Here is a 24,505-nt window from a genome sequence, read left to right on the forward strand (position 1 = left end):
GTATAGCTAATTATCACATTTCTAAAACGTAGTGTGCCTCTGTGAATCTTGTTATATATTGTTTGGGCTTCTTTAAGATATTTTGAAGTTTGAAAAGCAAATACTGAAACTTTAGCCAAGAGACTAACACATCTCTTTGTACACCACTTTTTTTCTGTATGCATCATAATAACTGGTAGAAGTAATATATTTCAAGTAATATGTTTCCAGTTGTTATTTATACTTTCTAAGAAAATAAAAATATGTTTCTGGGTCAACAAAAGTAAAAATCATGAAGCCCTTTTTAGTAACATGACATCAGAATAAGATTAGAGGTATATTTTTAAAAATCAGATTTTCTAAACTATAACTGTTTAGAACATTGTATGAAGAACTATCTAGTCATAGTTACTTGTAGTCAGGATTTTAACAGCTTGCAACAGGTAATGTTTTGAATATAAATATCTTTCCAAAGTGTTACTAATGGTAAAGAGATAATTTTCTAGGCTTCTATTCTGCTGCTTGAAGTCAGAACTGCTGATGGAGACAAAGGCACGAAAGTGTACGTATTCCGGATTAGCAACCCAGGAACCCATCACTTCTGAAGACTCTAAACTGTGCTGTCATTTTGTTTTTATATGCATTAAAATATTTGTTTTAAACTGCTGTAGATATGTTTGTGTTCAAACAGGTTAAATTGATCAGCAAACTCAATAAAAAGTAAGATGTGTAATTATTAAAGTTTTCCATCAAAATATAAATTAAATGATTATGGAATAATGTAATATTAGAGCAGGGCAGATAAATCAGTTGAACCTAATTATCTTTTATTTATTGTACTCTTGTCCTGTTGCTGTTCTTTTCTGCAGGAGGGAAGACCCCTGATCCTAAAATGAATGCTAGGACTTACATGGATGTAATGCGAGAACAACATTTAACTAAAGAAGAGGTCTGTGAACCTGCTTTTTATTTTAATGGTCTTGAAAGTATGTAAAGAAAGTTGAGATTAAGAGACTTTCATGTTTCCTTTTTATTTGCTGCACAAGTAATATTTTAACATTATTAATAAAAATTAAGTTGAGAAAGAACCTTATTCAAAATTCTAACACCTCCCAAATTAAGCTTTTCATGTTTCTATACTATCCTTTTCTAGTGCCTGGCCCCTTGGCCACATGTATATGCATATATATCTTACAGTGGATATATCTGGGGGTGGATTGATGGTGTGTGCCTGAAGTCAGTGTGTAAGGGAAAAGTCAAAGAGTAAAATCATTTTTTGAAAAGCCTGTAATTCTTCCATAAAATTTAGTTTGAATATGGGTGGAGAATTCTAACGAATTCCTGCTGGCCTGCAGAGATTGCGGTGTTTTGTTTTAATAGTTAATTTTCATAACTTTATTATAAATATATAATAGATTTGTTTGTTGGATGAATTAAATGCGGTAATGGAACCCTACTTTAAAATCATAGGCTAAATAAATGTGTATTTTTTGTGACTATATTTTATATATAATATTTCATACTTATAACAAAATTTTGAAAATTTCACTTTTATTACTTTTCTAACTTATTACATAGTCTTAATTACTATTTATATGAGTTTTATGTAAAACTGTTTTTCACTGGAAGCATTTTGGTTCACGACCATTGACTGAAGATTTTAACTTCATTAACTGTATATAAAGCAGTGCGCTCTACGTAATAAATTCTGTATTTGCTCATCTATTGTGCGGAAAGACAGTATATAAAACTTGAAAATACAGGAAAGAGAGGGAAAATAAGGAATGGGTCCACCAGTAGCATAGAAAGGAGAATGAGTGAAAAATAAAATGGCATTATATAGAAATGACTCTGCTAATGATATAAGAATATATTGAAAATGTTTTAAAGATGCTCACTGTTTATTCAAATATTTTTCAGAGAGAAATTAGGCAACAGCTAGCAGAAAAAGCTAAAGCTGGAGAACTAAAAGTCGTCAATGGAGCAGCAGCATCCCAGCCTCCCTCAAAACGAAAACGGCGTTGGGATCAAACAGCTGATCAGACTCCTGGTGCCACTCCAAAAAAGCTATCAAGTTGGGATCAAGCAGAGGTAATTTCTTTTTTTTATTTTTTATTATTACTATTTTAAATTTATTTTTCTCATGGAATATATTAGTCTGCTTTTGTTGACACAACAAGATAACCACAGACTGGGTAGCTTAAACAGAAGACATTTTCTCACAGTTCTGGATCAAGGTGCCAACAGGGTTAGTGTCTGGTGAGAGCTCTCTTTCCGGCTTGCACACATCTGCCTTCTTGCTGTGTCCTCAAGAGGCCTTTGCACACGTGGAAAGAGCGAGGGAGCTCTGGTGTCTCTTTTCCTATAAGGACACCAGTCCTATCAGATTCATGTCCAACCTTGTGACCTCATTTAGCCTCATTACCTCACTAAAGGTCCAATCTCCAAGTACACTTACAGTGAGGATAAGGGCTTCGACATGACTTTTGGTGGAGACATAGTTTAGTTCATAACATGGGGTAAAGGAATGTTCCTTTTGGAATATTAATTATACATATGTAAGTATGTCACGTTATGTGGAGGTTGAGTATAACAGTGGTCTTCCTCATTTTTTAGATGGATTAGTTAAGTCTCTGACCACAGGTGTCAGATACATAATGCTACCACGTTTCCTTCGTCAGTTGATTTTCCTAGAAACTTTTTTTTTGGTGGTAAAATGTATATAAAATTTACCATTTTTTTTTTTTTTTTTTTTTTTTTTTTATGCGTTACGCGGGCCTCTCACTGTTGTGGCCTCTCCCGTTGCGGAGGACAGGCTCCGGACGCGCAGGCTCAGCGGCCATGGCTCACGGGCCCAGCCGCTCCGCGGCATGTGGGATCCTCCCAGACCGGGGCACGAACCCGTGTCCCCTGCATCGGCAGGCGGACTCTCAACCACTGCGCCACCAGGGAAGCCCAAAAATTTACCATTTTTAACCATTTTTAAGTGTACAATTCGGTGGTATTGATGACAGTGTGTGTCAACTACCACCATGATTTATTTTCAAAACTTTTTCATCACTTCAAGGAAACTCTGTGATCATTAAGCAATAACTCTGTCCCCCTCCCCTTCAGATGACTTTTTTATGCTTTTCTCTGTAAAACCTGTAGTACCTCCTTAGCTGCTGCTTTTTTGGGGGGTGTGGGGTGGGGTGGTTCGCGGGCCTCTCACAGTTGTGGCCTCTCCTGTTGTGGAGCACAGGCTCCGGACGCGCAGGCTCAGCGGCCATGGCTCACGGGCACAGCCGCTCCGCGGCATGTGGGATCCTCCTGGACCAGGGCACAAAGCCGTGTCCTCTGCATCGGCAGGCGGACTCTCAACCACTACGCCACCAGGGAAGCCCAGCTGCTTCTTTTTTAGTTTATGACTTTGCTCTCTCTTTCCCTCTTACCCCAAGTAAGAACAATTAAAAGGAAAAAAGTATACATATTCCCACTGTGAAATCTACTGGTATGCCTGTATTATATTCTCATCTTTGCTTTTCCTTCTCTTATAATGTGAACTATTGGTACAGGTTGACCATCTAAAGCTAACCCATCTGCTTATGTGCCATTTCCCATCTCTTATTACTCAAGGACTCTCATGTAACATCAGTTTTTTTCTCTGTACTCTAGGTTATTATCATGAGCAAACACATTTTACTGATCTTCATCTTTAAAAACAAAATACCACAAGAAATCTCTTGACCATAATTTCCCCTTCCAGCTACCATCCCATTTCTTGCTCTTTTTACCACAGAATGCTTTGAATGAGTTGTGTATCTGTACTTGTGCTCTGTTGCTTTTGCCTGCACTGCTCCACCAAATCCTCTTTTGTCAAGATGACTTAGCCTCCTCGTTGATAAATCCAAAGATAAGTCTCAACCCTCATATTACGCAGCATATCAGTAGCATTCGACATTCTTTGATACCCTCTTAAACCCAAAAAAAAAAAAAAATTATTTATTTATTTATTTATTGGCCGCGCCTCATGGCATGTGGGATCTTAGTTTCCCAACCAGGGATTGAACCCACGCCCCCTGCTTTGAAAGTACAGTCTTAACCACTGGACCACCAGGGAAGTCCCTTGGTACCCTTTTCTTTCCTAGCCTCTGAGCTTCAGTCTCTCTTGATTCTTGTAATACTCACCTCAGTGACTGCTACTTTTTAGTCTTGTTTGCTGGATCTTTCTCAGCTTCCTAAAATTTGGGGTACTCTAATGCTAAGTCCTCAGGTCTCTTTTGCATCTAAACCAACTCCCTAGGTTCTCACTCATATCTTTACATACTATCTTTATAAGACAACTCCCAAATTTACAAATCCATCCATACTTCTCTGTTCCTCAGACCTGACACATTTACTTTGATGTGTATTTGATAGGCATTTCAGAATCAGTATTTATAATTGATTTTCTGTACTCACTCCCTCCAGCCTGCTCCCATGTCTATTGGCTCAAACCAAACCCTTAGAAATCATTTCAGGATCATCCTATACTCCTCTTATTCTCTTCCCTGGCATCCTATCCACAAATGCATTTTGTTGGCCCGACCTTTAAATATATTCAGGATCTACCCACTTTTCATGACCCCACCACCCTAGTCTAAGTCACTGTTGACTCTAGCATAGGCTACTGCAGATTTATTTACAAATAAGGAAAAATGTGTCAGGCCATGGCATTGTTTTCCCAAACCCAGACTTGAGATACACTAAACCTAGCACATAATTTCCAAACAGTTTAGTTTTAGATCTTGAGGACTCTCCATTTGCTTGCTGATATATGAGAGGATTTGGTTCTGTATAATATGTTATTACTAACTTAAATTCTGTGGTTGACATTCAGTGCAAATTTTAAAAACTGACATTCAGTGCAAATTTTAAAAATAGAGAAAGAGAAACTTGTCCTTTTGGTATCTGTTTAACTGAAAAGGAGACCCAAGAGTTGATGTCTATCTCATAAAAGCTGTAGAGATTCAGACCATGTTTTCTTTCACACTTCTCATTTAACACAACTCCATCTTAATTATGATTGTGGGAATTACAGCGGATACTAGGAAGCATCTTTTCCTCCCTGATTGAGCAGGAAGAGCAGTTGCTGAAAATGAGACTTTTGAACAATTTATGTTCTTTACTCATCTAATTGAGAATTTCTCAACCCTGGGTAATATATAGAATCTTTTTTTTTTTTTTTTTCTTTTGCGGTACGCAGACCTCTCACTGTTGTGGCCTCTCCCGTTGCGGAGCACAGGCTCCGGACGCGCAGGCTCAGTGGCCATGGCTCACGGGCCCCGCTCCGCCGCACGTGGGATCTTCCCGGACCGGGGCACGAACCCGTGTCCCCTGCATCGGCAGACGGACTTTCAACCACTGTGCCACCAAGGAAGCCCTATATAGAATCTTTTGAAAGGAAAAAATACTGAGTCTTATTTGCAAACATAAAGCGAAATAGAACTCTTGGGTTGGATAGAGCATCTAACTTTAAAAGAAATATGTAAAAGTATACTACAAAACTTACAGAATTATTTAAATACAGATTTTGTTTTGCTTCACTAATTCACCTGCTGTTTTTCATATGATATTATCTGCACTCGGCAGGTTCTTTTGCTTTCATACTGTCTGATGTCCTACATTGCTCACTACTTGTCTCTATTCAACTACCATGGAACCTTCAGTCATTTAAGTCAACTTCTAATCTTTTTTCACTAATCTTGCCAGCATCAGAGCAAGAGTATTATAGATGTGATTATAAATATAACCTCTTCTCAGGGATTTGAAATAATGTCGCAGTATCTAGTTATAATTACCTAGGTGATCCAAAACATGCTTAAATTAATTAAACACACACAAAATTGAACAAAAACAAAAATATTCTTAGTGGGAACTCATGAGTCTCTGTCTCTAAGCCCAGTTTTGAGATGTGCTGGTATAATTAAAGGTGAAATTCTTGAGATCTTGACAGAGAAACCTTAATGTTTTCCCAAAGTTACGGAGCTATTAGTGGCATAACCAAAATACATTGTTTTTTAAATTAGGGCTTTTTTCATTGCTCCAAATTAAATCTTTAAGTTATTTTTTGTCATAAACATATTTGCTAGAAAGTAGGTATCTTTTAAGCAGAAGGATAATCTATTCTCTTAATCATGAACTAAAACATTTTTTTTGTTTGCTTAGCAGGTTTTCTAATTTTTATGTGGGTGTATGAAATAAATTTTTTTTTGCTCTGTTAAGACCCCTGGACATACCCCTTCCTTAAGATGGGATGAGACACCAGGTCGTGCAAAGGAAGTGAGACTCCTGGAGCAACCCCAGGCTCAAAAATATGGGATCCTACACCTAGTCACACACCTGCGGGAGCTGCTACCCCTGGACGAGGCGATACACCAGGCCACGCGACACCAGGCCATGGAGGTGCAACTTCCAGTGCTCGTAAAAACAGATGGGATGAGACCCCCAAAACAGAAAGAGGTACTTCTAGTGGAGTTTGGGTGTGTGCTTGGGTAAAATGTTGATTTGATGAGTGGTATGTTTATGGCCAAAATCTGTTCTCTCTGGTCCTAGGAAGACAGATAAACAGGTGCTTTTGGGACAGGTAAAGAACTGAGCAGATGATACCTAATTCTTTTCCTTCTTGAAGAGGTTTAAGATTTATTTTAGGAAGAACATTAGAAGAAAGTAAAGTTTGTAGGCCATAACCTCTTTTTTATTGTAGTATAATATATATAACATAAAATTTACCATTTTAACGATTATAAGTGTACAATTCAGTGGCATTAAGTATATTCACAGTGTTGTGCAACCATTACCTTTATTCATTTCTAGAACTTTGTTATCATCCCAAACAAAAACTGTACCCATTAAGCAATAACTTTCCATTCTTACTTCTCCAGCCTTTGGTTACCTCTCATTTACTTTCTGTCTGTGTAAATTTGCTTAAATACCTTGTTTTTGTGTAAACTCTCTAAAGCTGTATTTCATTAACTGTTCATGAGATTAGCGTTGGGAAGTTAAGATTTAACATTACATCTGCTATATTAAAATTTTATAAAGAATTTTTGATGATTGGGCAGAGTGCTTAACATGTAATGTAGGGAATTCCCTGATGGTCCAGTGGTTAGGACTCGGTGCTTTCACTGAAGGGGCCTGGGTTCCATCCCTGGTCGGGGAACTAAAACTAAGATCCCACAGGCTGCACGGCACAGCCCAAAAAAACCCGGAAAAAAATACAATGGATGAGAGAGGCAGTATAGAATTGTACATGCAGAGTAATCTCACTCCATGGAGAAATGAAAGGTGGCCCAAGATACATAAAGTGGCTGTCTATGGCTTGTGATGTTGTGGGTAGTTGAAAAATCCTTTGCTCTGTTTTCCTGTTCCTCGATGGTTATCATTTATTGTTTTTGTAATCCGTGGGAAAGATACAGTCAAGGAGAATAAATATGAAATGAAACATTAAAACTTAAATGGGTCTCCACTTTAGGAATATCCTGTTGTTTCTGAAGTTGATCAGTTTAAGTATATTAGTTGTCTGAAAATAGTCATTTTTTGACAGTGGTTAAAATTTTAGGCTTATTCACTCCTTTTCTTTAAAGATACTCCTGGACATGGAAGTGGATGGGCTGAGACTCCTCGAACAGATCGAGGTGGAGATTCCATTGGTGAAACACCAACTCCTGGAGCCAGTAAAAGAAAGTCACGTTGGATGAAACACCAGCTAGTCAGATGGGTGGAAGCACTCCTGTTCTGACTCCTGGAAAGACACCAATTGGCACGCCAGCCATGAACATGGCTACCCCTACTCCAGGTAGAAACTTTATCATTGGAAATAATTTTTTCCCCTTGTTAGTATTTTGAATTTTTTCTTTGTGGTTTTTTTGTGTGCCATTAATGCATATTTTTAGCAAGAATAACAGGATGTAAAAAGAAGTCTTGGTTTGAGTTTATAATGTAAACAATTAAATGTTAGAATGGATTTTAACTATCTTATATCCCAAGGATCTGTGTAATGATAAAAGTCTTGCACTACATAGATTGTTATAGAAATTTGCTTTTTTGGTAGGTCACATAATGAGTATGACTCCTGAACAGCTTCAGGCTTGGCGGTGGGAGAGAGAAATTGATGAGAGAAATCGCCCATTGTCTGATGAAGAATTAGATGCTATGTTCCCAGAAGGATATAAGGTAAAAACAGTGAATGAGTGTGGTGGTTTTTAGGATAGGGATTTTTTTTTGGCCACGCTGCGTGGCTTGCAGGATCTGAGTTCACCAACCAGGGATCGAACCCGGGCCCCGGCAGTGAAATTTCCGAGTCCTAACCACTAGACTGCCAGGGAATTCCCTGGATTTTATTTTAAATATTCTTTGAAAATACTAACTGGTCAAGTTTGCATTGGCCTTGCTCAGATTTACTACTGCCGTTTCATTCTTTAGCTGTTTCCAGGTATATTTCATTTCCAATTAGATCATGGTTATTTTACTTGGTGTCTCACAAAATCTTGTGTATTTAGTTCATGGGTTGCCAGTGGACACGAAGAATGTTATGTTCTCTCTTACCATAGCAACTTGAAGTTCATTTTGAACTATAAAATCTTCTAGGTACCTGTTATTCAAGGACCTTTTGCTGGTCTAAAAGTGGTCATATAGCTGATGTTATAACCAGGGCTGGAACCTAAGTCATTTTGATGGCCTTTACAGAGCCTTTTCTGCAATGCCTGTTGCTTTTTTAACAGTTTTTATGTATGTATTTCCCCCTACCCCTCATTAGGTTTGTATTAGAGTATTTGTTTCAAGTATGCATGACCTTACTGCTTTATAACTTCTCGTACCCTCCGTGTAATGCTGTGGGTATAGTCACTCTCCAGCCTACTATTGACTGGCTAAGTGTCTGTCACAATTACATTCATTGATTGGTGTATCAATAGGAGGGGGAAAATCCTCCTTGTGAATCTTTTTTTTTTCTAATACAAGTTTTTTTCTTTTTTTTTCCTAAGAGGATAGTCATTACATCTTTTTTCTTTTTAAAATTTATTTATTTTTGGCTGCATTGGGTCTTCATTGCTGCGCGTGGGCTTTCTCTAGTTGCGGGAGCAGGGGCCACTCTTCGTTGCAGCATGTGGGCCTCTCACTGCAGTGGCTTCTCCTGTTGCGGAGCATGGGCCCCAGGTACGCAGGCTTCAGCAGCTGCAGCACGTGGGCTCAGCAGCTGTGGCTCGCGGGCCCTAGAGCACAGGCTCAGCAGCCGTGGCGCAGGGGCCCAGCTGCTCCGCGGCATGTGGGATCTTCCCAGACCAGGGCTCGAACCCATGTCCCCTGCAGTGGCAGGTGGATTCCAACCACTGCGCCACCAGGGAAGCCCTCCTTTGTGACTCTTGAGTGAATTTTTTGGGTTTAGTCAAATGTTGTGTATTTACAGGGCTTTGGTGAATATTTGGTTTTTGTTTTTTTGTTTTGTTTTTATGCAGTCACTCATTTTTGTAGAACGACTTAAATATTAAGATTTGTTTTTGTAGAGATTTACATGAATTTTTAATTTATTACTAAAATATAATATTTTATACATTATGTGCACTTTGAGCTTATTTCCATTTATATGACATTGATTCACCAACATGTTTATATAGACTAATGTTTGAAAGTGATCAGAATTTGTAAGCCCACTTCGTGTATCCTCATTTCCCCACACTTGTAATACACTTAATTTAAATTTGATGAGAAATAGTAATGCTTGTATATTTTAAACTTATAAATAAGATAGAAAAATGGGATTGTTAATTCTTGCCTCTAAGCAAAAAGAATCTTAACTGCAAATATTATTCATTTTTGTTTTTATTTACTATGTAAAGTTAAGAAAATCCTAAACTGTCTTTTAACTGTATTAGGTACTTCCCCCTCCAGCTGGATATGTTCCTATTCGAACTCCAGCTCGAAAGCTGACAGCAACTCCAACACCTTTGGGTGGTATGACAGGTTTCCACATGCAAACTGAAGATAGAACTATGAAAAGTGTTAATGACCAACCATCTGGAAATCTTCCATTTTTAAAACCTGATGATATTCAGTACTTTGATAAACTTTTGGTAAGTGATAGTACCAGAAATAAAGTATTACTTTTTATTTAGAAGTTACAGTATCTCCACTAACCTTTAAACTTTTTACTTTTTACTGTTAGGTTGATGTTGATGAATCAACACTTAGTCCAGAAGAGCAAAAAGAGAGAAAAATAATGAAGTTGCTTTTAAAAATTAAGAATGGGACACCTCCAATGAGAAAAGTAAGTACCAGTTTATTAAATCATCATGTTCATTATAATTTTAGAGATTCTCCATTTAATCATCAGAGCCTTTAAAATATGCTGAAGATTCTAATGCAATTAGTGGAATTATGTGGGGTATTGTATTAGTATCATATGTGGCTTGAAGATGGTTGATCCTTTAGGAGAAGTTAAGGAGTTTTATATTATACTCTGTGACTCTTTCTATTAAATTACCCTTTTTTAAAATTTTTTATTGAAGTATAGTTGACTTACAATGTTGTGTTAATTACTGCTGTACAGCAAAGTGACTCAGTTATACATATATATACATTCTTTTTCATATTCTTTTCCATTATGGTTTATCACAGGATATTGAATATAGTTCCCTGTGCTATACAGTAGGACCTTGTTGTTTATCCGCTCTATATATACCGGTTTGCATCTGCTAATCCCAGACTCCCAGTTCAACCCTCTCCCACCCCTCTCCCCATTGGCAACCACCAGTCTATTCTCTATGTCCCTGATTCTGTTTCTGTTTCATATATAGGTTCATTTGTGTCATATTTTAGATTCCACATGCAAGTGATATCATATGATATTTGTCTTTCTCTTTCTGACTTCACTTAGTATGATAATCTCTAGTTGCATCCATGTTGCTGCAAATGGCATTACAGTAAGTCCCCTACATACTAATGAGTTCCGTTCTGAGGGTGTATTCATAAGTCCAGTTTGTTCTTAAGTCCAACAGAGTTAGCCTAGGTAACCCAACTAACACAATTGGCTAGTTATATAGTACTGTACTGTAATAGGTTTATAATACTTTTCACACAAATAATACATAAAAAACAAAAAATAAAGCAGTTTCAATCTTACAGTATAGTACCTTGAAAAGTACAGTAGTACAGTACAATACCTGGCATACAGGGGCATGTTTGCATCTTTGAAAGTTCACAACTTGAAGGTTTGTATGTAGAGGACTTACTGTATTTTATTCTTGTTTATGGATGAGTAGTATTCTGTTGTATATATGCACCACATCTTCTTTATCCATTCATCTCTCGATGGTCATTTAGGTGTTTTCCATATCTTGGCTATTGTAAATAGTGCTGCCATGAACATGGGGAGGGGTGCATGTATCTTTTTGAATTATATTTTTGTCCAGATACATGCCCAGGAGTGGGATTGCTAGGTCATGTGGTAACTCTATTTTTACTTTTCTGAGGAACCTCCATACTGTTTTCCACAGTGGCTGCACCAACTTACATTCCCACCAACAGTGTAGGAGGGTTCTCTTTTCTCCACACCCTCTCCAGCATTCAGTTACCCTTTTTGAATTAACTGAAAACATTGAGCCTTTATCGCAAGAGTTCAGACTTCAGAGTAATTCTGATGGGAATGAACTCATGCTATTCTCTGTAAGGTATCTGAAGTTTACACTAAAATATTCAGTTACAGAAAACCGTGGAGTAATTAATTGGCTCATGCTTATAATAAAGAAATATGCCTATTGCTCTTTTTTCTTCCAGGCTGCATTGCGTCAGATTACTGATAAAGCTCGTGAATTTGGAGCTGGTCCTTTGTTTAATCAAATTCTTCCTCTGCTGATGTCGCCTACACTTGAGGATCAAGAGCGTCATTTACTTGTAAAAGTTATTGATAGAATATTATACAAACTTGATGACTTAGTTCGACCATATGTACACAAGGTTTGTTCTCAATTTGTGTTTCTAATGGTTTGATTTTATTTGTTTTTTTGGTTTGATATTTTTTAAATAAAAGGAGTTAGTGGATTTTTTTGACCAGCTTATATTAGGTGTATTTGTGAAATTTAAAAATTCTAAAAAAGTAACAGCTGATGTTACACATTCTAAAAAGGGAAATTTCAACCCCTTTAAAGATATTCAGTTAACCAATGTTAAATTTACATGCCCTCCCAGACCTTTTTCTTTGCACAAGCATACATACACAAATACATGTGTAAATAGATGTAACTTTTTGCCATCTTATATAGTGGGTTCATATTATTCATATTTTAAAATTTGCTTTTACTGATACTAGAATGAGAAAATGTATGTTTCTATACCATGCCATTTACTACTAAGAAGCATCTTTTTGCTGATGGTAATTATGGTTTAGAATTATAAAATGCAGATGGGCGTGTGTGTGTGTGTGTGTTGTGTGTATTTTATAGTCTGTTTAGTTAACAGTGCTCCCAAATACTCATCTTTATGTGGGGTTTAAACTTGTGTGATTAAAATTCTTAATTTGTCCCTTGATTAACAAAGTCCTGGTAATTATAAATTCCCTTACATGTACTGTTACTTGAGCATTGCATCAGTAATTGCTGTGAAAATGTAGCTCCTTCTTTTTTCAGATCCTAGTGGTCATTGAACCATTGTTGATTGATGAGGATTACTATGCTAGAGTGGAAGGCCGAGAGATTATTTCTAATTTGGCAAAGGTATTTATGTTTCTGGAGAAGAAAGTTTTATATATGTTGATAGGATTATTTGATTTTATTATTTTTTTTTAATTTATTATTTTTTTTTGCGGTACGCGGGCCTCTCAGCGCTGCGGCCTCTCTCGCTGCGGAGCACAGGCTCCGGACGCGCAGGCCCAGCGGCCATGGCCCACGGGCCCAGCCGCTCCGCGGCATGTGGGATCCTCCTGGACTGGGGCACGAACCTGTGTCCCCTGCATCGGCAGGCAGACTCCCAACCACTGCGCCACCAGGGAAGCCCGGATTATTTGATTTTAGAATAGAATGATTGAGGGTTAATGTTATCAACTCATGACTGTTGCTTTTTTCTTAAACTTTTAGGCTGCTGGTCTGGCTACTATGATCTCTACCATGAGACCTGATATAGATAACATGGATGAGTATGTCCGTAACACAACAGCTAGAGCTTTTGCTGTTGTAGCCTCTGCCCTGGGCATTCCTTCATTATTGCCTTTCTTAAAAGCTGTGTGCAAAAGCAAGAAGTCCTGGCAAGCAAGACACACTGGTATAAAAATTGTACAGCAAATAGCTATTCTCATGGGCTGTGCCATCTTGCCACATCTCAGAAGTTTAGTTGAAATCATTGAACATGGTAAGTTGTAGTATAACTGTCTTTTGTAAGACAGTTTCCTGAAATTTAGGCTACTGATTTTTGGAGAGAGAAATGGAAGGTAAACTACATAAACACCATATAGTTTATGATTGGATTTGTAATATTAGCTGCTAATAGGCTGTGGTTCATACTGGCTTTTGCCTAATTTTGTCTAATGGGAACAGATTCTGCAATTTGACTAAATGGTTAGATATGTTTCTAGAATCTGCATGATGCTATGGAAGTTAGGTAATGTTGCTTAGTTGAAACCTGTGTTTGGTTTTTTATAGGTCTTGTGGATGAGCAGCAGAAAGTTCGGACCATTAGTGCTTTGGCCATTGCTGCCTTGGCTGAAGCAGCAACTCCTTATGGTATCGAATCTTTTGATTCTGTGTTAAAGCCTCTATGGAAGGGTATCCGCCAACACAGAGGAAAGGTAGATTTACCAGTTTGATTTCATTTTTCTTTTTATTTCTACTCATTGAAGTTCAAGTGACTTAAAGCTAATTTACTAAGTATATATATATTTTTTATTTTAAAATAGGGCCTGGCTGCTTTCTTAAAGGCTATTGGGTATCTTATTCCTCTCATGGATGCAGAATATGCCAACTACTATACTAGAGAAGTGATGCTAATTCTTATTCGAGAATTCCAATCTCCTGATGAAGAAATGAAGAAAATTGTGCTGAAGGTAATTGTTCCAAATTGTTGCTGTTCCAGATTTGTTAATCTAAATGTGTTTCATGGTTCAAAGAGAATTTTATATCATTTAAAAAAATTTGTGTATTAAACCAGGACTGTGATTACTATTATTATTTTTTAACATTTTAGGTGGTAAAGCAGTGTTGTGGAACAGATGGTGTAGAAGCAAACTACATTAAAACAGAGATCCTTCCTCCTTTTTTTAAACACTTCTGGCAACACAGAATGGCTTTGGATAGAAGAAATTACCGGCAGGTAAGCTTTTATCATAAAATAGTTTCAGAAATTCTTTCAACTGATCCTTTAGTCAGTTTGAATGCATATTACATAAGTTATTTTTTGCCTTGAGAACCTCATAGGTTGTTTGTGTTTGATTGTGAAAGGAGATGCATTTTAGTTAGCCAGTTAACTTCCATTTTGCTTTTGTATTCTAGGATAGATAGCCAACTATGAACTGACATTTTTGTCTAGTAAATGAACTGCTTAATCTGGCTAGGTGAAGCATGAATACAATCTTAACCTTAAATCTCCTTGACTTAGACTCATATTTAAATGTTTTTGGCCACCTTTTTCTTAAAGTTTTAATAGTAGGAGCCATCTCTCCTCAGCATGCTTACTAGCTAAATAGTATCTTTAGAATATTCCATTTTCATGATGTCTCTTTATTTCCTTGGAAAAGCAGTAAATTAAATGATTTTTCCTCCTCTTTTTAGTTAGTTGATACTACTGTGGAGTTGGCAAACAAAGTAGGTGCAGCAGAAATTATATCCAGGATTGTGGATGATCTGAAAGATGAAGCTGAACAGTACAGAAAAATGGTGATGGAGACAATTGAGAAAATTATGGGCAACTTGGGAGCAGCAGACATTGATCATAAACTTGAAGAACAACTGATTGATGGTATTCTTTATGCTTTTCAAGAACAGACTACAGAGGTAATGATACTAATTATTAGGCAAGTTGCCACTGACTTTCATATTTGTAAAACATATTTTCAAGTAAATATTATCACCAAAGAGTAATTAAATTTGAAATAATTTTTAAATGCTCATGTTCTCATGCAGTTGGCTACAAAGAAATACTCTTCTACCTCAAATTTTTAGGTTAGATTTTTGGAAACGGAATATAAGTATATTTCAACTGTTTAGTCACAAACTAAATTCTTGTTCACATTGAATGTAGGTTTTAAATTTAACTTGGCTTTTTTTTTTTTTTTTTAAGGACTCAGTAATGTTGAACGGCTTTGGCACAGTGGTCAATGCTCTTGGCAAACGAGTCAAACCGTACTTGCCTCAGATCTGCGGTACAGTTTTGTGGCGTTTAAATAACAAATCAGCAAAAGTTAGGCAACAGGCAGCTGACTTGATCTCTCGAACGGCTGTTGTCATGAAGACTTGTCAAGAGGTAAACTTTTATATCAGATTCTTATTTCTTCACCAAAAGGAGTAATGTAAACAGTAACATTTCATCATCATTATTTTTTTATTACAGGAAAAATTGATGGGGCACTTGGGTGTTGTTTTGTATGAGTATTTGGGCGAAGAGTACCCTGAAGTATTGGGCAGCATTCTTGGAGCACTGAAGGCCATTGTAAATGTAATAGGTATGGAATTTGTTGGTCATGTAAGAATTTTTTGGTTTGTATTTTAAAGTTTCTTTGGTATTTTGAAAGTAAAATAGAGAATCCTATTTAGGAGTTGACTAATGAATGTCTGATACTTTTTTTTTTAACCACTGAAAATTACAGTTAAGTTGGGATGTCACAAGAATCTTATCTCCCAAAATCTATTTATATTTTACTTTAAAAGAGAGAAAGAGGGCAAGTTTAGGACCTGCAAGAGAGGAGGAAGTAGTCACACTCAAAAAACTTTGAAGTCATGGGATAGAGGGCCCTAAAAAAATTGTGTGTCACCTGAAATACATGGGAGAGGAGGTGGTGGGTGGAGAGGACTCTAAAGTTTTATATTATATATTTATTCAACCTTGAATTAGTAAATGGTTATGTTAGGTTTTCCTGCTTGCTATTAAGTTCAAGGAACAATAACCAGAGAGAAAAGTGAATTGATCAAGTGACCTCATTTTTATTTAAATCCAATTCTTTTAAACTATCCTTTCAGTTCTTTATCCAAAGTTAAAACAGAGGTGTATTACAAACACTCTTGGGTGTGGAGAACAAAGCTTTTCCTCTTTAAGGGCATTATGATGGAACAAACAAATGGTCTCCTGTATTATCCTTCATTATAAGTGAATGTGACTATTGCAAAAGTAACTTTTACAGAGTTTAGAGGGACAGAAATAACCTATCAAGAGTTGAAATAGCTGGCTGTGATAGCCACTATTTTTCTCATTTTAGTAAGGGGTTTTTATACAGTATAGGAGGTCTTCAAACCATCGCATTTACATATAATCCCCAGCTCAGCCCTTTCCTCTCTCTCTACTTGGAGATACTTGCCAAAAATCAGTTACTTGGCCACTTGTGGGGCTTTGGTTTGCAGGGAATTGTAAACCATATTGTTGGTCAGAGAAACATGGGAAAAGCAATGGAGAGAGAATCAGAGCAAGCAGTTCTAGTTAGAGCAAGAGCCCCTGCCAGCTGCCTCCTTTTTTCTCTCTTCATAGGTGTAAATACCATCCAAGTATGCCCTGCATTGCAGGGAGACTGGAGATCTGTTTGTTTTGCAGTTAAAGGGTAAGGGGGCCCTTTCTGGAAAATTTTGCTTTAATTTACATGTCTACCTCTGGCTTATATTGTTGTGTATGGCCGGAACATAAGCTGTCCCCATATTTAAATGTCAGTGTACAAATACATTTCAGAACCGAATAAAACTTTTTTTTGTTGTTGAGTATCCATCATTCTTTAAATCACTTCACTAATTTCTTTCATTTTTATGCATAATCAGAAGTCGTTAATAAAATTAAAAATTCTGCGTTTGATCTGAAGCTGGGGCTTTTTCTTTCATAGGCAGCTGTAAGTTTGTATTTATGCCTAGTCACGTATATTACATTGTTAAATAAAAGGGTAAAATGAACAAAGGTTGCAGTTCATGTGTTAATTGATAGTGTGTTTGACTTCTGTTAAATAGGTATGCATAAGATGACTCCACCAATTAAAGATCTACTGCCTAGACTCACCCCCATCTTAAAGAATAGGCATGAAAAAGTACAAGAGAATTGTATTGATCTTGTTGGACGTATTGCTGATAGGTAAGCAGATTACCTAAACAATTTAATAAGCAGTATTGTTTTTCACATTTAACCACTTTTTATTCACTTTGCAAATTAGCTTATTGTTTCTAATGTAAGTATATATGGTCAGGCTAATATTTCAGTAATATTTTCAAATTTGAATGGTAATGAGGGAGTGGCAGTATATTTTTAAAACTAAACCATCCTTTCTGAGCAGTAATAATAATTTTATTTAATGCTTAAAATGAATTGGTAATCATGTTTTGAGAACTGAATTTGCAGATTTACCTTTTAAAACTTATTGTTACAAAAAATTTAACTTTTTTTTTTTAAACTAGGGGAGCTGAATATGTGTCTGCAAGAGAATGGATGAGGATTTGCTTTGAGCTTTTAGAGCTCTTAAAAGCTCACAAAAAAGCTATTCGTAGAGCCACAGTCAACACATTTGGTTATATTGCAAAGGCCATTGGGTGAGTATTATTCTGTGTTTTTTTTTTTTACTTTGTAATAGACCCATTGTAGTGTTAAAAGGTGCTTCTATTTCTGTAGAATCTCTTTTAAGGCAAGGTATGAGTAATGCAGTTAGAATAGACTTATGTTTTTTAGAATAGACTTCAACCACTGACCTTCAATTTTTGAAATGTTTTCTTAAATGTTAAATTGAATTAAAATAGATGGAACAGTTTAAAATTTCATTTAGTCACACTTCACTATTTTCAGAAGAGGGAAACAGTACCATTTCAGAATAATTTCAAATTTTGTTGGTCCTTTTAGGATATTGCTTAAAATATTAAGGCCAGTTCTTAGTAAAACAATTAACATAATTCAGTTTTCATGTTAATGCTTTATGTGTTTTAAACATATTTTTCTAAAATTAATCCACAGACAACTAAATGATAGCTATTTTATTAGATAACCTATGGTTATTTGCTTCTGCTCCACCAGAACCAAACTAGAAGAAACAGTCGTTGTAGAAAATGAGATACTTATGTATATGTGGCTTAATAACTAAATATTTTCAAGCAATAAAACATAACAAAAGTTGGATTATTTAATTAGAGTCTCCCCACCTGCCTTTTGGTAGCAATAATATTTTTTCATCTGTGATGTAGTTAAGAAGTTGGCAATGAATAGCTGTTGTTAACTTTTTAGTTCCTGTGTCCCTTTAAATTTGTGGTAGAATAAATGCTTAAAGAAGGAGAATAAATGTGGTAAAGGTGTGTGGGAGGGAAGATTTTGGAAAACAGATTTTGTGTGTTGTGGCATGGGAGACCACAGTTTATATACTACTGTAAGGTTGCCTGCTCTGGTGGCCATGTTCTGACCACTCAAAGAATTATTCAGTCTAAACATTTAATGAAATTTCTTTTTGTTTCAGGAAATATACTAAAGACTGTAAATTATATTTGAAAATGAAGCCGTTTGAATTTTTTCATTAAAATGAACACTTTAATTTAAATGAAGTTCTTAAGTAGAAACCGTAATGCCAGTGACTTGAAAGTATTGCATTTTAGCATAAAATTACTAAGTTTCCAGTAATTACTTAGCATGAAGTTCCATTCCTTTATTTTTCTTCCCTCCAAAAAAAATTTGACTTGTAAACTAACAGTTTGCTGACACATTTATTTTTTTCCAGCCCTCATGATGTATTGGCTACACTTTTAAACAACCTCAAAGTTCAGGAAAGGCAGAACAGAGTTTGTACCACTGTAGCAATAGCTATTGTCGCTGAAACATGTTCACCCTTCACAGTACTACCTGCCTTAATGAATGAATACAGAGTTCCTGAACTGAATGTTCAAAATGGAGTGTTAAAATCACTTTCCTTCTTGTTTGAATATATTGGTGAGATGGGAAAGGACTACATTTATGCTGTAACACCACTCCTTGAAGATGCTTTAATGGATAGGTAAGTGACTTGAACTAAATGCAAGAAAATAGTTATAATTCTTCTTTTATTTTAGAACTTATGGAAGTAATTATTACATGACCTATTTGTTGTGATGTAGTTAAAGAAGGGACTACTAGCCTGGATTTTTATGAAACTATAAATAAATATGACTATTATCTCTAAATAAGATAGATGCTATAGTGGTTCCCCCAATTTTTTTTCCAAGTGCCCCCTCCCTGTTTTAACAGCCCCCCGCCTTTTGGCCATGCGCGCGGCTCACAGGATCTTAGTTCCCTGACCAGGGATTGAACCCGGGCCCCGGCAGTGAAAGTGCTGAGTCCTAACCCCTGGACCACCAGGGAATTCCTGATCAACTTTTGTTTTAAAAATTAAAGTCAAATATAATTAGAGGAAATGTTGAGCATGAGCTTATCGGTATGGCAAAGAGACCTGATCTTTTTAGCTTGTTGTTATGGCAGATGAAGCAGAGGTTTCTGTAAGGCTTTTGAACTACTGAACATAGCCTGCCAGAGGCACACTGTTCCCACTGCAGGCCCCCAGTTATTCAGGTGGTGACCACCGATAAAGTACTGCTTGAAGTGATTGATAGAGTCCTGATACCAAGAAACATTACTTTAGTTGGGAAATTTACTAAGGGGGAATACAGCTTCACTTCAGTCTATGCCTAATAGATTATTACAATAAATAAGAGAAATAAGGATGCTAGTAACTAAGTTCAGATTTTTTTTCTCTTATACCTTTAAGGTACTCTTCCTGCCTTTGAGGGTAAAGAGTGTGAACTTGTTTTTATACCCTTCATAGACACGTTATCTGATGCTTGTAGTCAGTTGAATAATTGTGGAATAAATAATGACTTGTCATAAACATAAGTTCATTTAAAACATGGGAGGTGATAAGAGTTCTTATTTCTGGGTTTGAAAAAATTATTGGTCCTTCTCTTCCTTTCCCTAAATTGAGTTCTTGAATGAACCTTTAAAAAAAATTGACAAGGGAAGAGATTTAGTCTCAATTTAGTTATCTATTGTATTGAATTACTTTCAAAGGTTTTAAGTTTACAGAGTTTAAAATGAGATATTACTGTTAATCATTCGTATGTAAGAATCATGTATTCTCTCTCATTTTTAGTAGCATATAAAATGTACACTGTGCTCGGCTTTCTTGCTTATATTACTTTCAAAGAAAAATATGGTTTATTTTTGAGCCAGAGTGAGGTTTGAGTCGTTAAAGCAAAGTTCTCAAGTAGAATCATTAGTCACTCTAAAAGCATTCTGAATCAGATACATAAGGTGTGGGGATGACTCTGCATCCATTCCATGCACTGAATTTGTGATTTAGTTTCTAACGGGCAGGCACGTATCTTCTGTGAAACTAAGATTGTATCTTAACAAAGAGCTTTCTCTCCCTCTGTTACAGGGACCTTGTACACAGACAGACGGCTAGTGCAGTGGTGCAACACATGTCACTTGGGGTTTATGGATTTGGTTGTGAAGATTCACTGAATCACTTGTTGAACTATGTATGGCCCAATGTGTTTGAGACATCTCCCCATGTAATTCAGGCAGTTATGGGGGCCCTGGAGGGTCTGAGAGTTGCTATTGGACCATGTAGAATGCTGCAGTATTGTTTACAGGTAGGTCAAAGATTTTTAAAAGAGTACTCATTGAAAAAAGTAATTTTAGTTGAATTAAGTCACTGTTCCTAATTATCAGTAGGGTGTATTTGTGCCATATGGGAGAACAGTTGTGAGGGGAGGGAGGATTAGATTTTGTCTTTGCCCACTGCAGTTTTGTGCAATTGCCATCTTGTTTTCTCTCTCAAAGGGAAATGCTTGCAACCATTTCTTTATGGTTTGTTAGTTGTGTTAAGGTTGTGTATTTCTTGAAGTAATGTAGCCTTTTAATTATTCTAGGGTTTGTTTCACCCAGCCCGGAAAGTCAGAGATGTGTATTGGAAAATTTACAACTCCATCTACATTGGTTCACAGGATGCTCTCATAGCACATTACCCAAGAATCTACAATGATGATAAGAACACCTATATTCGTTATGAACTTGACTATATCTTGTAACTTTATTGTTTGTGTTTAATGCACAGCTGTTTCACACCTTAAACTTGCTTCGATTTGGTGATGTAAACTTTTAAACATTGCAGATCAGCATAGAACTGGTCATAGAGGAAGAGCTAGAAATCCAGTAGCATGATTTTTAAATAACCTGTCTTTGTTTTTGATGTTAAACAGTAAACGCCAGTAGTGACCAAGAACACAGTGATTGCACACACTATTCTGGAGGACTTTCATTTTTAATTCATCTTTATGAAGATTTAGAATTCATTCCTTGTGTTTAAAGGGAATGTTTAATTGAGAAATAAACATTTGTGTACAAAATGCTAACTTGTGTGTGTTTTTTGAACATGACTTGTAAAATACGGAACTTTGATAAAGTACTGGTTTGTGTAGAATACGTGGCTTTATATCATTTTCTGTCACCTGGTTTATAGAAAGTAGCAGAATACAAGTGATATAAAGTGATGGCATCTTTGTCAAAATTCCATTGTTCTGTTGATAATGACATTGAGAAGAGTAGCTTTGGGGGTGTTCACCTCAAACTAGCACAACCCTTCCATTACCATAGAAACTATAGCATCTTTGCTGAACTGTCTTGAATAATATTATTTTGCACTTACATAGCGCCTTTCATCTCTTGATTTCTCAAAATGCTTTATGAACATGCTTAAGGGAAGTGATTCAAGTCATATCCAACTCTTGACGATTCTGTGTAGAACGTGGGGAAAGTGTCTTTACTTTAAAACTGCCTTGTACCTATTGGGAGTGAGGCTACTACCTAAGTAATGCTAGTTAGAATAAGACAATCTTTGGGCTCTTTTCCCATGTCATAAGCCACTATTCAACAATATATTTAGTAAATACCTGTTAAGCACCTACTGTATACCAGCCACTGTGCCTAGTTGTAGGGATGCAAAGGTGCTTTTGACATGCCCCTTGCCCTTAAGAAATGCAGTATAATGGAAAAGGGGAGACATCTAGTTACAGATTAGTTATGTACTGATATTATACAGTGGTAGTAGCTGAAATGTCTAGGTTTGCTTAGTTTTGCATTTAGTAATCAGATAATGAATTGATCTGTAGGTGTCAAGCATAAACTGAAATGCCATTTAAATCTAGAGGAACCGAGCATTAAGGCAGTAATTTTTTATATATAATAAAGTATATCTTCAGTTTTCCCTAATTTTCTGGTCAAAAATTTCTTAGTCCTTCACTAAAAATTTTTTAGTCCTTCACTTCCCATAGCTATTTTATTTTGTCTCCTTTTGTAATAGTATTGAATACTTCTGTGCAGTCTAATGGGAAATGAGCTTCTGCAGCAGCCTGAGCATAGGATGACTGCCACAGTAAGTAAAACCAATATACTGAGACTAGGAGGTTTATTGATTGAACTGTTAATACTTAGGGCTCCCTGTTGTGGAGGCTTACTTGAGAAACAGCTTATAATTGGCTGACTTGTACAGAATTGATGTTGAGCGTTAGCTGACCCTCCAGGCAGAATTTGTAACTCGTTTCTTGTGTGACATAACTTTGTGACAACATGGTAATGTGTACTAAATTTCCAAAATTATCTTTTTAGAAGTTTTTGTAATAATAGCCCCCATACAACTTTAAATCTTGCTTTTCTCTGTATCCGATGTCAGATGACCTTCAGTAATTACTAATCATGAAAATTGAATACAATGGATTTCAAAGGGAAAATTTGGTTTTAAACCAGTCTTGGGGAAATTTAGTTACATTTTCGCTTCAGGTACTTGTATAACTTGAATTTGCTTGGGCCCTTGCTCTTTATGTAAAACATCTGTGCTTTGTAGTGGCAGTGTGGAGCAAAGGAGGCTTTACCTGTAAGTGACTTTTTACTGATACAAATTTGAGGACAGAGAGGTGAGGCAAATACTGAGGCCTACGATCTTGAAAGTTGGGACCAAATCGAGGCTCACAAATGTTTGGATTATTTTACATACTTATTTGAATAAGGAAAGCATTTTGTGAGATACTCATGTGAAAGACGCTATGTGAAGTTTTAACTATCTTTCAAAGACTTTTTCTTTCGCACTTTCCTTTGGTGTTTCTTAAAGCCAAACTTAAGCAGGAAGAAATTCATGTTCTTAAGGGGACAGTAGGTGGGTCTTTCTGTGGGCTTTTGCTGGTTTTTCTGTGGGCCCTCTAATGGAAATGATCTCTTTGGCTGTTCAATTTTTTTCTTATTGTATTTTTTAAATTTGTTGTATGGTGCCCTGTGAGCATCAAGTACCACCAGATGAATAAAACTTCTTATATCTAAAGTCTTAGAGCAGTTTTTAATCTTAGTTGACTTTGTATTGTTCCTGTACTACACTCTGTTGTGGTTGTGCCATTTTAATAATATTGAGCTCTTTGGGTTGTTTTCCAAATATGGGAACTTAGTATGGAAAAACCGAAGAACTTTAAAAGAAACTGAAAAAGACAATTGCAGTCATGTAGGCTCAGTTGTTGGGTTCTTTGGTGTTCAGTGCTTTTTAAATCCCACAAGGTTACATAAAGCAGGAACTACAGCTGTCACAGGGTTTTTCAACCTTGGCATTATTGACATTTTGGGCCAGACACATCTTCATCGTGGGTCACTGTCCTGGGCATTGTAGGATGTTGAGTAGCATCCCTGACTACCCAGTAGATGCTAATAGCACTCCCACCCCAGTAGTGATGACCCAAAATGCCTCCAGATATTGTCTCATGTACTCTGGGAGGACAAAATCTCCCTAGCTTGAAAACCATTTTGAAATTTGTTTAAGCAGGACTCAAATATGTCTGGTAAACAACAAAGCATAATGTAAAAGGTGTTTCATTTTCGGCAGCAGTTACCTAGGAAGGAACTAGATTTAGTATTTCACAAATACTTAAACACCTACCTTGGGCAAATCTCCGCATCAGACCTGGGACCAAGGAGCTGAAAACATGTAAAATGTTGACTGCTTTCTGATCCTCAGAGCATCTTGTGGCTGAGTTGGAGCCAGGCGCACAGCACTGGGGCATGAGCGTCAGCTTCTCGGTGCTCTACTTTGAATGCAGTTGTTCAGCGCACTGGTTATCACCTGTGAGAGGTGGGGTGTGTGGTATGGCTGGAGGAGGAGGGCAGGCAGGAAACGGAGACCCTTGGCTCTGCTTGTTAAGAAAATGGATAGGAAGCTGTGGAATGTAAGGTGACGCATGGTGAACTTAGATTTGCAGTGCGGTCATGAAGATTTAGTAAATGCGAGAGAGTAGGTCAATGACATTTCTAGTGTTCGTGCTAGAAAAGCTAAGTTTTAAAAATTTATTCTTAATGG

At 36.7% G+C, this 24,505-nt stretch overlaps 1 protein-coding gene across 1 annotated transcript in view; it reads left to right on the top strand.

Moving 5' to 3' along the window:
* Window positions 1-23,485, top strand: part of SF3B1 (splicing factor 3b subunit 1) — a 64,433-nt gene extending 40,948 nt beyond the window's left edge. Inside the window, 23 exon segments of the mRNA XM_032637806.1 lie at window positions 849-928; window positions 1,900-2,070; window positions 6,223-6,268; window positions 6,271-6,459; window positions 7,584-7,691; window positions 7,694-7,795; window positions 8,051-8,172; window positions 9,870-10,067; window positions 10,160-10,261; window positions 11,770-11,949; window positions 12,618-12,704; window positions 13,065-13,335; window positions 13,626-13,771; window positions 13,880-14,026; window positions 14,167-14,292; window positions 14,751-14,972; window positions 15,259-15,441; window positions 15,529-15,640; window positions 17,121-17,241; window positions 17,562-17,693; window positions 18,860-19,132; window positions 20,549-20,765; window positions 21,045-23,485. Of these exon segments, the coding sequence (XP_032493697.1) occupies window positions 849-928; window positions 1,900-2,070; window positions 6,223-6,268; window positions 6,271-6,459; window positions 7,584-7,691; window positions 7,694-7,795; window positions 8,051-8,172; window positions 9,870-10,067; window positions 10,160-10,261; window positions 11,770-11,949; window positions 12,618-12,704; window positions 13,065-13,335; window positions 13,626-13,771; window positions 13,880-14,026; window positions 14,167-14,292; window positions 14,751-14,972; window positions 15,259-15,441; window positions 15,529-15,640; window positions 17,121-17,241; window positions 17,562-17,693; window positions 18,860-19,132; window positions 20,549-20,765; window positions 21,045-21,203 (3,494 nt within the window). The 3' untranslated portion in view covers window positions 21,204-23,485.
* The last annotated feature ends 1,020 nt before the right edge of the window (window positions 23,486-24,505 follow it).

Source organism: Phocoena sinus, chromosome 7 (assembly GCF_008692025.1).
Source record: "Phocoena sinus isolate mPhoSin1 chromosome 7, mPhoSin1.pri, whole genome shotgun sequence".
Lineage (NCBI taxonomy): Eukaryota > Metazoa > Chordata > Mammalia > Artiodactyla > Phocoenidae > Phocoena > Phocoena sinus.